At 47.4% G+C, this 15646-nt stretch overlaps 5 protein-coding genes across 5 annotated transcripts; 2 read left to right on the forward strand and 3 right to left on the reverse strand.

The window, feature by feature from the left end:
• Positions 1–886: 886 nt before the first annotated feature.
• FPOAC1_012290 (uncharacterized protein) lies at positions 887–1776 on the reverse strand (the record flags this gene model as incomplete). The annotated part of the gene is made up of 3 exons (XM_044856648.1): positions 887–1457; positions 1509–1526; positions 1583–1776. 3 exons carry the CDS (start codon positions 1774–1776, stop codon positions 887–889), a joined length of 783 nt encoding a protein of 260 aa, XP_044703961.1.
• Positions 1777–2185: 409 nt separating this feature from the next.
• On the forward strand, positions 2186–3561 carry GPI14 (GPI mannosyltransferase 1; the record flags this gene model as incomplete). The annotated part of the gene is made up of 3 exons (XM_044856649.1): positions 2186–2892; positions 2944–3220; positions 3277–3561. The coding sequence occupies 3 exons, from the start codon at positions 2186–2188 to the stop codon at positions 3559–3561; spliced, it is 1269 nt and encodes a 422-aa protein (XP_044703962.1).
• A 424-nt stretch (positions 3562–3985) lies between these two features.
• Positions 3986–5905, reverse strand: FPOAC1_012292 (uncharacterized protein; the record flags this gene model as incomplete). The annotated part of the gene is made up of 2 exons (XM_044856650.1): positions 3986–4245; positions 4297–5905. 2 exons carry the CDS (start codon positions 5903–5905, stop codon positions 3986–3988), a joined length of 1869 nt encoding a protein of 622 aa, XP_044703963.1.
• Positions 5906–8284: 2379 nt separating this feature from the next.
• Positions 8285–9024, reverse strand: FPOAC1_012293 (uncharacterized protein; the record flags this gene model as incomplete). The annotated part of the gene is made up of 2 exons (XM_044856651.1): positions 8285–8490; positions 8556–9024. The coding sequence occupies 2 exons, from the start codon at positions 9022–9024 to the stop codon at positions 8285–8287; spliced, it is 675 nt and encodes a 224-aa protein (XP_044703964.1).
• Positions 9025–13659: 4635 nt separating this feature from the next.
• Positions 13660–15160, forward strand: FPOAC1_012294 (uncharacterized protein; the record flags this gene model as incomplete). The annotated part of the gene is made up of 4 exons (XM_044856652.1): positions 13660–14331; positions 14382–14684; positions 14739–14934; positions 14991–15160. The coding sequence occupies 4 exons, from the start codon at positions 13660–13662 to the stop codon at positions 15158–15160; spliced, it is 1341 nt and encodes a 446-aa protein (XP_044703965.1).
• Positions 15161–15646: the final 486 nt, after the last annotated feature.

Here is a 15646-nt window from a genome sequence, read left to right on the forward strand (position 1 = left end):
GTTAGTCAATAAACATCCAGTACAGGCGTTTAAAATGGCTTGGGGGTCCCAGGTTGAGGTTTGGAGATGAAAGATGTTGTGGTATTTGTGTTGTAGGAGGGGAAAAGGGAAAGGTTTGGTAGAAGCCTGAAAACACAGGCAATCAAGGAATAATTCCGATTCTTTGTCGGCACGGTCGGAGATCCGAGATATCCTCAGACTACTGAATTAAGATAATAATTTGTTCAAAATGGTATTTGATCCAAGTTTTTGTTTCGAGGTGGTTGAGATGAAAGGGGTGCGTTGTGGCGTATGAGGAACAGTCAGGATGGTTGATTGATGGTGGGGGATGGAAGAAGCAAACAATGAGAGGATGGAGTAAAGACAAAACACTCACTCACTACCTACCTAGTCCTAACCTATGACATAGGTAAGTTCTATTTAGTGCAAAGCGGTCATTATAGTGTTCTAATTCTCACTCTTCTGGACTGACACATGTAGACCGGCTACCTGCACATAACAGAAGCTCATAGCTGTCATTCAACAATACTGAATATGTCTTGTAAATCTGGCCCTTTATTGTTGGATGAATTCTGAATCAATGCATGAAAAGCCTAGCGTCGGGCCTCTTTCACAATAGTACATTCGACTTAACCATTCAATCACTGCAGGACAATAATCACCCTTAGTCTGATCCAAGTTTCGCGCAGCAAGAAGAAGCATTATTTTATCTTTTGACATGAAGTTATCGTTTTATTTGTTCCAGCAATTGTTATAGCCGATCATAGAGACATCCTTTGATAATAGAGCAATCAACTCTAGCAACTCAACCACATAGGAAATCCGATGTCTCCCACAACAAGTATCCCTCTCCGCTGCTCAATCACATCAAGTCATAATCTTTTAATCATGGCGACGTAGGCTCTGGCGCATCATCCTTCATATCAGGCACCCAACCCTTGGGTCTCTCACTTCCTCTCACCACAAGTCCATAACCTAGCTTCTCAACCTTTTTGACACTCTGTCTCATCGCACCCATCTTACCCCTCCAATCCTTGGTAGGCACGTCAGGCAAAAGCTCAAACGCGCATGCAAGCTCTTGGATATCGCCCATGATGTTTCGTTCTCCGTTACCGGCCAGCTCACCCGTCTGGGCTGTCGTAACAGTCGCAAAGCGCATCAGCTCGCCAAAGAGGTCGAAAATGCCATACATGTAATCATGCGGTGTCAGGGTCATGCCTTCTGGCATAGCGGCTTGGGCCTCTGCGGGAGTGATGACGGTTTGGTGGCGGAGGTAGTGTGCGAAAGATAGCGCCTCGACGTATTCTTCAAGGCATCGCAGGGGAGAGGTGTAGCGGTAGCGGTTGACGTTTTGCAGATCAGGAGCGATAGCGGTGAGAAGTTTGGCGATTTCCTCAAGACGGGTGTCTATGTCTTGTTGGATGTGAGGTGGGAAATCTTTGTTGAGATGTTTGACTCTGTGATATGTGAGCAGGCAGAAATTCACTGAGATTTAGATGAGTTCTCACCTCTGAAGTGTGAAAATGCTATAAATTTTGTCAGTGATCTCTTGATTTAACAAGGGTACGTCCACAAAACTCACATTTTCTTGCTCATAGCCGTAACATCCCGTGAAGCCTTGACGATCCTCTCTCGTCGATCATGATGCTCATCAAGCTCATCGCGAAAACCTTCAAACATATCATGAAACCTTCCCCTTGGCCCAGACTGCTTCGGCGGGCCCGCGTTCTTAGCACGAGCGTTACCGTCGCGGTCTCTCTTAACACCACCTGACATTTTCGGCTACCGCTGAGACTGGTTTAAAGAAGGAATCGTTGTTAGTGAAGCTCTTTTTTCTGATTCGGTGGTCGATGATGTCGGAGGTTAGTTTGAAGGCGGGTCCTGATTTGTTAGTGCGGGTTTGCAGGGATGACGTTGAAATTGTTAGTTGTCCATTTTTGGAAGTCACCTCGAGCTCACACCCAGAGCTTGAAACCTCATTCTTTGTCATCAGAATCTGCCATTAACTGGCACACGACAACACTTTCAGGACAGTATTGAATCAAATTGAGGGTACCTGATTAAGAGAAACTGCTCTATAAGACATGGTGCACTAACAACTCACCAACTTTCCTTACTCACTCATCTCACGCACATACTCACCGCCAACTGTCATCTTCACAAAATCTCACATCAGTCTTTCACAATGCCCTCAATAGCCCCCTTTCTGCGCACAACGCCTCTATTCACCATTTCTCTCCTCTTACGACTCGGTCTCCTATTCTACGGCATCTACCAAGATGCCCACTCAGCTCTCAAATACACAGACATCGACTATCTCGTCTTCACCGACGCTTCGCGCTTTGTTGCAGATGGCCTATCACCGTACGCCCGCGACACGTACCGTTACACGCCTCTTCTAGCCTGGCTTTTACTCCCGACTGTTCACTTCCCCGCCTTTGGCAAGCTCGTCTTTGCTGCGGCAGATCTCCTTGCAGGATGGCTTATTCTGCGCGTGCTCAGAAGAAGGGGCATGGATGAGGCCACGGCTGGAGGATTCTCTGCTTTGTGGTTGTGGAACCCAATGGTTGCGACTATCAGTACTCGTGGAAGTTCGGAAGGTCTGTTGGGAGTTTTGACTATGGGTTTGTTGTGGGCTGTTGACAGGCGAAAACTCAGCCTTGCAGCCATCATTCTGGGAGTCTCGGTTCACTTCAAGATCTATCCCTTTATCTACGCACCAGCGATTATCTGGTGGATGGATGATGCGCGTTTGGGAAAGGAGACAAAGCCTGCTCGGCAGCCTTCATCAACCAAAGAGGCAATTACAAACTTCTTCACGCCGGATCGTCTCAAGTTTGGCCTTCTCAGCCTCATTACTTTCATGATTCTTAATCTTGTCATGTTTGCCATGTAAGCCTCCTTACACGGATGTCGACATTGCCTCAACTAACCAATTTCTAGCTATGAAACTCCGTTCCTTGTTCATACTTACTTTCACCACGTTACAAGGATTGATCATCGCCACAATTTCTCACCCTACAACGTCTTGCTGTATCTTACATCCGCAACTCCCGCTCACGCGGCGCCTGCATTCCGCATTGAGTCGTTCGCTTTTCTCCCCCAGCTCCTCCTTTCATGTGTCCTCATCCCCTTGGCCCTTGCCAAGCGCGATCTTGCGATATCCATGATGGCTCAGACCTTTGCCTTTGTTACATTCAACAAGGTTTGCACTTCTCAGGTAAGTAGTATCTTGTCACAATCAACTTCTTACTATTCGCTTATGCTTTGAAATAGTACTTCCTTTGGTACATGATCTTCTTGCCGCTCTATCTCCCTAACTCATCCTTCCTACGCAATGGCAAGCTTGGCATCTTTGCCCTGTTACTCTGGATTGTCTCACAAGGAGCTTGGTTGCAACAAGGATATGAGCTCGAGTTCCTTGGTATAAGCACCTTCTACCCTGGTCTTTGGCTTGCCTCAATTGGCTTTTTCCTGGTCAACTGCTGGATCTTGGGTGTTATTATCAGTGATGGCGCTCGTCAGTCGACTAGGTCAACTGTCAAGTTCCATGTTGAGTAGACTTTCACGTCAGCTATTATGTTGATGGCGTTAGAATTAGTGGTATATAGGAACTAAATATCAGACAATCTTGTTCATCAATTATAATGCCAAATCGCCAGTATCATCGGGTATATGGAAGTTGCGTCCTGGAGATAATAATCGCGCTACTTTCTCTTCCATTCTTCATGAATTTTTGACACAAATCCCAAGCAAATTCTTCTCAAAGCCAAGCCCGCCATTCCCATGTGTCCATACGCCCTCATAACTCCCACCTCCTGGGTATGTGGTTCGATTAACAGCTTCCCTTCGACCAAAGGTCCAATCCTTGAACGCCTGCCCAAAAAAGAAATAACAGTAACAATGCGAAACAAATAATGATTCATGTCGGGAGTTGACAAGGCCTCTCAAAATCTTGTCGCAGCAGTGCGTTTGCTTCATCTGCTTATTGGATTGTGATGCCTGTCGCGAGCGAGCGGTAGTTTGCTAACTTGAGCGACGTGATTTTCGTTTTCGGAGGCTCAGGCGTAATGACCATTCTTCCATCTTTGTTATAGACGATGTTGCCAAACGACTCGCTCAATTCAGTAAAGTGAACATCGGGACGGACGCGTCCCATCTCGGCCAAGATTCTCTCGCTCCAGACACCAGAGCATGCACCGTTACGCATGATAAAGAAGGGGTTCAGAGGTGGTAGAACAGAATCTGCACGTGTGTTAGTAAACAATAAACCATCAGGCCGCTAGTCGAACGTACCGAGATCAACAAATCGAATCCTCAAGTAAACCACCCCTTTGAGCTTCTCCAGTGCACGAATTGCTGACAGCACCAGCCTCTCGAACGCATCGATGAATCCCATATCCTGGATACCAGAACCAGCCTCATGGAAGCTAGTGTTATAGCGGCAGCAATTCTTGACAGTCAGGTCTAGTGTCTTGAGTCGATAGTCTCGTGAATCTGTCAGTCGCATGGCTATGTCGAAGAATTGGTGGCAGACACGACCAGTATACGCAAAATGCTCCAGCGAAGGCAATATCTCAGCCATTCTTGCGCAGATATGTGTCTTCTGTACGACCTTGGAGTAGAATGGAGGCACGACTCCTTCCCGGCGATAGTCACTCTCAAGGCACACGCTCAGATTCGTGACGTGGCGTGGCAGTTGTGGAAGAAACTCGGCCACGGTAATGTAGCTCTTAGATTTCGGCTTACTATACGAACCCTGCCACTCGTAAAGACCTGGTAGCGCGTTCAGCACTGTTGCAAAGTCCTGGTTATCCCGCATAAGATTCCATTGGCCCCTTGTCACGAGGGTTTGCACCGAGTGAAGGGTCGGTAGCGATTTGTAGATGGCTGGATCGATTCTTTGCTCGGGAAAGTGAAGAACTCTAGGAGCCTTGCGTCGCTCTCCTCCCTCCAGAGTCAAAACTCTTGCCTGTGGTAGAGTTTGTCCGACAAATTGGAAGACCTGCTCGAGGGTACAGTTATTACCCGGTAAAGTGTACGTAGCGTTGGTCAATCCTTCCATTGTTACTGTCGGTAGCGTTAGACTGTTAGATAGAGCGACTGGTCCGTAGGTGGGTTGGAAAACGGGAAACCAAATTTCGATATGTTTGACATAGGTTTGCAAATGTTCATGCATTGCCAAGTGCACCATTGCATCTTCCAGGCAGTCTATAGTCGCCTTGAGCTTGATATGACGATAAAGTCGTTGCTGGACGAGAACTCTCCAGACATCGCTCACAAGCGCCAGTGCGGTCAGTTCCCTTCTCCTGGAGTGTCTAAGCGCCGTTCCCCAGCTCTTGCTGATGCTCGATACGGCCATCGAGCTTCTAGATGTAGCGGAAACTCGGTAGCCAAACAGGTGGTCCAGAATTGCTTCATGAACCTCAATCGGCAGATCATTGAAGTTGGTTTCTGGATGTGAGATGATAGGCTCAGTGTCGGATGAAGCCGTGGAGTCCGCAGTAGGATTTTCGTCGGCGCCGTGCGAAAAGCCGTTGAGGCAACATGGCTTAGAATGTCGGTGATCGGGATGAGGAAACGGCGTGCTGCTCGGTCTCGTGGGAGGGACGAAATCGGACGTCTTGGCGGCTTGATCGTGAGAAGGGCTGGAAGAGCCCGGAGAGACGGGGTTGGAAGCGGTGTTGTGAATGCCAGTCAGCATGGATGAGGCCATGATGGAGGCGAATTCAGTATCAGAATCCGCATCGTTGTCTCGGTTGTCGCTAAAGTCGGTTCTCCGTGGTGAATAACCATCTCGGATGGGTAGAAGGGCGGATGCAGTAACAGAGGTAGGACAAGGCGCACGGGGGCCATTATGGCCGTCATCGGCGGTGTCCATGGGTTCGCTGATAGAGTCTCCCATATCGACGTCGTGATCGGACAACGGTTTAAAATACTCCATAAGATGCCTCCAACGCCGGCCCGTATGTCATCTCAGACGGTCAAAACCCTTATGTATAATGGCAATCGGTCAGGCGATGAAACGGTGGTAGCTGAGCGAGGGCGAAAGTAAAAAGGTCGAGTAAATGAGGCGACGAAGCAAATTCCCGTTAGTTGGCAGACGAAGGTTAATGAGGACTAGAGTTGAAGGCCTTGAAGTTTGCGTATGTACCGAAGTATGCACAGTGCAGTACACAGAGACGGGAGAGGGAACGGACGGGAGGGAGGGATTGATGAATGGATGAGAAGGAGACTGGGCGACTGATGGCCTAGACCTTTGGGCGTTTCCAGGGAGGGGGGGGATGGTAGTAATAAAAAAGGAAATGCGATGAGTGACGACTGAATATGATACGACACGAGACGAGCGAGACCCGATGGGATGGGAATCCCGAAACCAGGGTCGATCGATCGATAATATGAGTTTACGAGATGGAAGATTTGGTCGTCGTGTAGAAGAGAATGTAAACGTTAAAAAAAGAAGGGGGAGGAAAATTAGATGAGAAGGAAGATGATGAGCAGCAGGTTGGGTGTGATTAAATTGATTGGTATTTGAGATTGACATTGAGATTGGGGTAGTCTCGGAGGCGTTGATTAGCACAGCACAGCACAGCGCAACACACAGCGCAGCAAGTGCAAGTACAGCGCATAGTAGTAGGTAGTAGTGGGCAGCCTACTAGGTAGGTACATAACCTCCATAGGACTGTTCCATAGAACCCCTCACTTTACTCTAACCTTGTTTATTATCTTATGATAAAGGCATCAATGTAGAGAATAGTTACTCTTTCAACTGGACAGATTATCAGTAGGTAGTATGAATTGATTGTCAATCATGCATGGATCCATCCAAAGATGCTTTGTTTTACAGCCTTTTGTTTTTGTTGTTTTGTGTGAATGATCTCTTAGGTGACGACGACGTGGCTCATCAACATGGATCGGCATCTTATCTCGGAGGCTCAAGAAAAAACACATGGCTGGTGATGAAGTGTACCATATAATACTGTGCATCAGTTCTTTTGAACTGCCGCTGCCATTCATTCTTCAAGATGGATCTTTATCAAGAACCGAACCCAACCTAACCTCACTGTGGAGGTCGCGTGCTTCTTAGCGGCAACGGGGAGTCCACTGTGCTGCAGCAAACACATGTACAGTGGCCCACACCCAAGAAAGAAAGGCATGTGGAAGAGGAATTTCTGCAGGTAACCAGAGAATCCTTCCATGGCAACAATAAAGATGGAAATTAATCTGAGGTCTTTATTCTCACCAATTAACAAAAACACTTTTCCCTAAACTAAAACAACATCCACTCTTTCTTTGCTGTAACTTTTCACATGGAAGTCTACAATAGACAAAGAGCCATAGGTGGGCGCCTCACTTTGGGCGGCGGCAAGGCAGGCAGGGCAGGGCAGGCAGCTTTCAGCCCACCTACTAAGGTAGATTTCTTTTCTTGACGTTTGCCCGACTAATGCACCAACTGAATCAGCAACTTTTATATCACGTCATTGGGCACAAGACACACATTCAAACTTTATCAACTCAAAACATAAGTGCCCAATACTCTTAGTAGTCCGATCTGATCATATCATGCATTATTCTCTCATCGAATCCAAAACAAAATGTCTGATTTTTATGACCTAAACCCCCCCTGCAAGACCCTGAACATGGAATCATCTGTTAGCGTCGCGCCAGGCTCGATCTGTTTGCTTATTCCCCGTTTCTTCCTGTTGACGGGTTCCATATCTATCAACTCACCAATTCTAGACACTATCGATGATTCATTCCAGAAGTAAAAAAATGCGCAGTTGGACCGGGCAACCAGCTGAATTGTCTGATTATCTGAAACATGGCTGATTGTTCTTAAAATGAGCCTCCATAACAGAGACAGTCTTACTTGCATCGATAATTACTAAGTCATGGTGATCCGTGACCTGGAGCATAAAATTTGGATCTTCGTTACCCTATACCATAACTTTTCACGAACATCAAACAAAAATCCTAGTAAAATATACTGGTTTCAAACAAGCTATTGGCTACTACTTGTGTACAGTTTACAGTAGGTTCGTAGATACCTTATCGCCCGAATAAGTAGTTATTATTATCAATTGCCGAATGATCTTCCTGCTGCATGACGATCCCTGTCTCAACATAAAGTCATGGCTTCTCCATAACGCAAATGCCGAAACCCACCTTTTGGAGATGAAGATCATTGTCAAAGAATTCAACGACATCTCGTCCTCACGTATTGGCGATTATAACTTTGCAACACACCAAAGTGACAGCCATTAAATTCAACATCTCCTAGAGGTTAGTTGCCAACATAAACTGCTACCAAAAGACCTCCCGAGTATGGAACAGTTGAAAACTTGAACCCGTTCGCACTATCCTCCAAATAGGCCATAAGTTCCGTATAACCTGTCTTGGCAGCATCGGTATTATCTACAACCACTGTAGCACCGAGTTGCATACGTGGCTGAACCAGCTTGAGCGTAGGGAGAGCCAGTGGAGTCCATACTACAGCTCGATTAGCAATAATTTTCAAACGAACAATCTTATAAAGAGATCGAGAATCAACTCACTATCAAGAAGCAGGAAATCCACCTGCTCCGGCAAGTCTGTCTTGAGCGTCTCACGCAAATCTCCCTCTCGTAATTCAATGTACTTCTCAATATCATCTCCCGTTCGGCCCCAGTACTCGCGAGCCCGGGCAGCCTTGGTAGGCTCGTTCTCCGTAGCAATGACTTTTCCTGGCTGCGAACTAGAGTTTTGTGCAACTGCTAGAGCGAGATAGATAGTACTGACACCAAACGATGTCCCTGCCTCGACGACAAAGCGTGCCTTCATAGATCGAAGTAGGAGATAGACAAATGCGCACTTGTCAGGGTCCAGAGCGACGAACTTGTCAAGAGCAGTGGACGCAGGCCCGTCCGTACTGACGTATGCTGGCTCATCGAGGGCTTGCTTGTGTAAATCACGAAGAAGCTCAATCGTTGGAGGGCTTGCGGCTATAGAAGCCAGAGTTGTCTCGATAACTGAGTAGTCGGGCATATTGATACCAACACGAGGTGATACTGACAATGGAATCGAAAATGTTGTTCAGGTTCGGGGTATAGGGCGAGATTTAAGTAATTCAAAGACTGAAAGCCCAATTTGACACCAACTTGGTTATTATATAGAATCAATATGGGACCGAAGTCTTGAGAAGGAGGACTGTTAACCCCGCTCCTCGGCATCAGAACAAGACTTCTCGGCCCCGGTCTTCCCCACGAGTCACCACAACTCCGATGTTGTACCATGATGTGAGTCACTTCATTTACACATCATACCATGTCTATTTGATTTCGGACCCGAACTTTGGCTTTTTGATATGACCGACTGGTCGGTGATATCGGCCTAGGATGTCCGATATTCTGATCCGCGATTCAAGTAAGAACCGGAGTATATTTCACCATATGAGTCACGACACTCTCGATATATTCATCGAGAAGATATAAATATCGGAGAACACAATTGGCATCATGTCTGTTCGCCGCTTTTGTTGCCCCTGTAATAATCTGGTGATCTCCCGTCGGAACCTCTCACGCTTAAAAGGACCGGTATGCCATCATCAGAATGATTACATACCAATGAGGCGTGAATATAGGAATGCTACTAGATAGCACAGGTTTTTTATGACTGGGAATCAGCTCGGTCTCTGGGAGTTGTATCGGTGTCCTGATTGGAATCGGTTTGCCGAATAGACATCATGACTTTCGTTCAACAGCTTGATTGCCGGACGAGATATTGTTGATTTCCATCTTTAGGAATCACTATGCGATGTCAAAGACCGATGATTGATGCTCAGAGGTCTTTGGCCCGAACACCTTGTTCAAAGTGTTAGGCTTGGGCAGCATAACACAAGGACAGAGTCGAAATAGATCTCGAAAGAACTTGAAGGGAGAACTCCTTAGAGAACCTGTTGCAGGAACGAGTCACCGAGACCATCGCTACCACGGCGTTCACACGTTCTCTGTTGGCACTAGTCCGTCTATCTGGTGAGGAGCAAAGGAGTATTTGCAATGGTCTACTATGTAAAAGGTTAGCCTCTTGGCTGAAAAGGGGCGCATGAAATGTGAAGCATGAGGTCGAGCCTGCCCAGCTTCAAAATATCACGGCCAGGACCCTTTTTCGGGTAGAAGAAGACCTCGGCATCTAATGTCGAGGACATATATGCTACATTCGGCTAGTTGCTTAGGGATTCACGACGTTATATGTATCAGTGCTTCGTTTTCAATGCATGCAATTCATCCAGACCAAGCGAATATTATAGCCGCCATGTGATCGATTGGCGCGCATACGTTTCCAACAAAGGGGCACTTCATCTGCAGCTGATTTTACAACTAATGAGACTAAGCGATCTTCGTGATATATCCTGGGGTAAAACTCGACCTTCTATTGTAGGTTGTTTAGCCCCCTGTCTACGCTGTCCTTCTTTTCTGCGCCTCTGAGTGTGGTCTCAGGCATCTCCTATAGACTTGGCAAAAAGAACTATAGGATGCCTTCGCATAAGGACCAATAGAGTATGAGCAGCAATCTATTGAATGCGTATTTGGGGTACTGAAGCAGCCATAATATCCGTTGATCTCCGCTCGGGGCCGATTAATGTAAAAAACAAGCAATACGTAAGACGTTATCACTCCAGCATGTTGATCATGTCGCATCGCTTGACGGAAAATTAAACAGATTTACACAAGATCGAAACAGCTGCGCAATCACTTGCCGTTTTCCCGGATTCTCATGTCACTTTGGTGGTGGAAATGACTGGGCCCTTTGCGTGGGCGACTTGTGATATAGGCAAATAGGACAAGGATCACTGCGTGTCAAGTTATTCTTGAGACAATCCAGACTCTCTAGATGCGATTCTGTAGGTTTCAGAGCGTCGTCATCTCAAAACACCAAAAATACTTGCACAGTAAAGGTCACCTGTCATCTGTCAATGTAATATGTATATCATTCTGCAGGCATTCAGTGTCAAGAAGCGGGAGGCAATTGTCGAAATGTTTATGACCATTATGGGTACCTGGAAATTAGTATGTAACTAAATGATTTGTCGTCTGAATAAGCTTGGCAATCTATTAGACTTTACTCGGCGGATCCACGTTGGATTAGAAGTCAATCAGTCGTATTTTTGGAGACGTTCCTTCCCTTTGATCATCACTGTAATAATAACATGGATGTAATCATTAGTGCCCGGGAAGGAGCAGACAGGTGACTTCCTCGCCTGCACTTACTTACCTAAGGCACCAAACAGTAAATCACTGAGCTGCTACGTTACTGAAACATCAACATCAGAAACAGAAGGTATTCGCAAACGCAGACTTGGAATCATCTTATCCAGCACTAACTACCGATCGCTTCGATTCCTGCTTACGTTTCAACGATGCCGAACCCACTCTCGCCTCATCCAATGTCGTCTCGTTACGAGAATGCTGGTCTATTCATCGAAAAAATAACGGCAAAGAACAGACGAAGTCCACTTTATTGCTTGAATTGTCAGAGCAGGTCGATTTCTCCGAGGTTGTCTCAAGATTGCTAACTAGCCTTCCTTGACTTTGAGCCACACCAAAACTTGACGCGGAAACCTTGTCCTGGTCATCTTCGAGACGCCATGGGCCCGTGAGCTGCATAGCATCTTGCCTATTTTATCCCCGACAGCCCAGGATCGTAGATGCCCATCATCTGGTGCGTTCGGCCGTCAAATGCCCCTTCAGGAATGTCCAGACAGCCCCTGGGTCATTTGTTAACGGTGAACCATCAAGACGCTAGGTAGACCATCCTGATCAGATGTAAAACTTTTCTCTGCCACACGCCGAAACAAAACAAGCCGACAAACATGACAAAGACACTGTACGACCTTGGACACGTATCACTCCAACTTCAGCGACATGTAGCGTTTGTTATCCACGGCGCTTGGAATAAGGCTCGTTTGGCAACAAGACGCCGCGTGGTAAAAGACTTCACAGGCCAACCAAATCGACTTGTGCCTTGCAGGTGCAGACGCCAAAGCCTAGTGTTGCTGTTTCAAACTTGGGATTGACAGGGGTAGCCCAGGGGTCACCAAGCGCCGATTCTTGGATGGCTTGGAGGGCAGCATGGGCTTGGCTGGTTTCCAGTGAGTGGATCCTCGGTAATGATGTGACATTGGGGTTTTGTGTTGGCCGCCAATTGTACTGCGTTATTGAGGTTTCTCAAAGGAGTCACAAAACCGTTGTTTTTTTACTGGTGATGATGCATGGCCAATGTTTCTCGGCATCAGCCTTGGCTTGAGGCTTGGCCTGATAGATGCGACTTCATCTTGAGATGTGCATTTCTGGGGTTGGGCTGCAGAGACCAGCTGATAGCACGAGCTACCTAGCCAAGTGCTCGACTGAAGGGGGCACTTGATTTTCACTACCCCTTGCTTTGACCATCAAGACCAAGTAGCTCATCACTAATCTTGCCGCTACGAACAGTGGGAATACCGATTTGATGGCCATCTACCGTACGACATGTGCCGCGCCGTTACCCGAATTTACAGCCATGAGAAGGCTTTAACTGCTTGTCATTGGCGGTACAGGCCGGGGCCACAGTCTGTGGGCGATATTAACGGTTCTTCTCGCCCAATGTACTGCGGACCAGAGCTGGTGTTGCGCCTACTTCGGTACTGTCGAGAAACAGCAGCCAAACACCAATTTTAGGTATACCAATCAATCATGACTCTCGATCAGGTGGCTTTGTACTTGCAAACACCATCATGACTGCTCCAAAGCAGATATGGTTTCGCACCCTACTCACTGCCACTGCAAGTGTGCCAGATATTTGGCTATATTCAGCTCCTGTGGCAGAGCGAGCTATAATGATTCGAGTAAACAAGATGACCGAACAGGCATATGCATTAACAAACCCACCGAGAACAGAAAATCTGAGGGTTCTAGGGGGTTCTTGGAGTTAGGCTCAGGCGTTTGACTTGGCGACTGTGTACGTATCGTCGTACAAGCGGGCAGGCTTCTACACACTAATACCAAACAGTTTAACACTTGGGGGCCCTGGTCCCTGGTCCCTGACGCCGAAACCTTAGGCCCACGACCCCTAGCGCCTCATCCCCGCCATGGATCTTGCGGCTCCCTCCTGAAGCTTGATCTGAAATATCCAGGCCACCAGTCAGAAGCTGAGATTCTATTGTTCGATATTCTCCTATTAAACCCACTTCTCCCACCCATTGTTTGCTGCTGGACGGCCATTCTCATTCTATTGTTCGGGTTATTCATTGTTTGGAAGACGTCTCTTTGAGTCTTTTATTTTCTCATTCTTCCTTTCCCTATTTCCCTTTGCCTCTTTGTACCTGCTAGTCAGTGTCAATTAGATTTAATCATTCTCACATTCATTGTTTATTCTGAACAGTGTATCGTCAACTCGCGAGCACTCACACGACCGGTCCTTATTCAGACATCACGAGAGGAGCGTTGATCGCCTCACTCCTCTTCTAGCATTCACTTACTGCTTTGTTTGTCAATACAAAGCTCACCTTCCTTCAAATCCGAGCCCGGTTTATTATACGATCGAGTTCTCAACAGAGTGAAACGGCTGGAACCACTTCACATTTCTCTCACTTCAACATAACTTTTTTCAAACAAATTTAACCACAAAACGAACATTCAATTCATCATGGCTTTCCTTAAGACTTTCCTCGCCTCTCTGCTCATTGCAGCCCCCTTGGCCACCGCGGCCCCCGTGGATGTTGCCGGGTCCATTGGTGATATGGCCGACACTATTGGTAGCGACGTTGGTGCTGGCCTTGGCGAGGAGCTCGACAAGAAGATGGGAATCAGTTCTTTCGTTAAGGCCATGGTTTCTAACCCTGATGCTCTCAACATTATCCCTAACCGATACATCGTTGTCTACAACGACACCTTCGATGATGATGCTATCGCCGCCAAGGAGTTTTCCATTGCATCCGCCATCAAGAAGCGAAACCTCAACAAGCGAAGCGCTATCGGTAATGCCATGTCCACTTCTATCAAGTCATTCCGCCTGAACACATGGCGTGCCATGTCTCTCGATGCCGACGACATGATGGTCCAGGATCTCTTCAAGTCCGATGAGGTTGCCTACATCGAGGCTGATGCCCGTGTTCAACTTAACGCTGCCATTGCTCAAGTCAACGCCCCCCCTGGTCTTAACCGCCTCTCTCACGCTCAGGCCGACCAGGAGAACTACATCTTCGACGACTCCGCTGGTGAGGGCATCACTGCCTACGTTGTCGACACTGGTATCAAGATCGACCACAGCGAGTTTGAGGGCCGTGCCACTTTCGGAGGTAACTTCATTGACAATGTTGTAAGTATATCAGGTATTCCAAGAGACCAGACCTGGGGCTAACTGAATAGGATGACGATGAGAACGGTCACGGTAGCCACGTCGCTGGTACCATTGGTGGTGCTACCTTTGGTGTTGCCAAGAAGGTCGACCTTGTTGCCGTCAAGGTTCTCGATGCCTCTGGTGGTGGTAGCAACTCTGGTGTCCTCCAGGGCATGCAGTTCGTTGTTGACGATGTCAAGAAGAACAACCGTGTTGGCAAGGCTGTTATGAACATGTCTCTCGGTGGCGACAAGTCCGAGGCTATCAACCGTGCTATCGAAGCTCTTTTCAAAGCAGGTGTTGTCCCCGTTGTGGCAGCTGGTAACGAGAACGTAAGTTGATCATTCCACCAACGCTCAATCACAGGTCGCTAACATCACTTATAGCGGGCTACTTCCCTGACTTCTCCCGGTTCTGCCCCCAATGCCATCACTGTCGGCGCCATTGATGGCCTTACTGACCAGCGTGCCGAGTTCTCCAACTTTGGCCCTGAGGTCGACGTTTACGCCCCTGGTGTCGATGTCCTCAGTGTCGGTATCAAGTCCAATACTGATACTGCTACTCTCAGCGGTACCTCCATGGGTATGTTTTACTTCTCAACCACTCCCGAGACAAGTCTCATGCTAAACCTTTTATAGCTTCTCCCCACGTTGCCGGTCTCGCCGCCTACCTCATGGGCTTCCAGCAGCTCGACGGCCCCGAGCAGGTCGCCAGCCTTATCAAGAGCCTTGCCGAAGAGAGCGGTGCCAAGGTTCGCAACAACGTCCGCGGCACCACCGACGGCATCGCCAACAACGGCAACCAATAGAAGCAGCAACGCAGCATCAGTTAGGGAATTAGGGACAAGGGAAAGCGACAATTTTTTCTTTTCATATTATAAAACATATTTCAGGATACTTGGCTAGTTTACCACACATACCTGACTCTTCTACCCCATCGCGTGTGTTTGGGTAGGATGTAATATAGGGTGCACCCACGAACGACCTCACATCATGTGCACCAGGAGTTTTCATTTCGAAACAAGCGCATTTGTTTGTTACTATAGATATGGATGCTACGTAACGACATCATAGATCTTCTGGATTACCACATTGCCTCCAAACAAGTGAACAGTGGTGTGATGCATCCATCAATCATGTAGCGGGTTGACTCTCGGAAACCCGAGATCCGACAGAACGACGCATAGCGAAAAAAATAATAAACTGGTTCCTGCAGCAGCCCGTGCCTCAAAATAGCGCGATGTAACCTTTGAAACACAGGATTTGCAGTGGAAGAAAGAAAAGCTGGCTCTTGA

Source organism: Fusarium poae, chromosome 4 (genome assembly GCF_019609905.1).
Source record: "Fusarium poae strain DAOMC 252244 chromosome 4, whole genome shotgun sequence".
NCBI classification, from domain to species: domain Eukaryota; kingdom Fungi; phylum Ascomycota; class Sordariomycetes; order Hypocreales; family Nectriaceae; genus Fusarium; species Fusarium poae.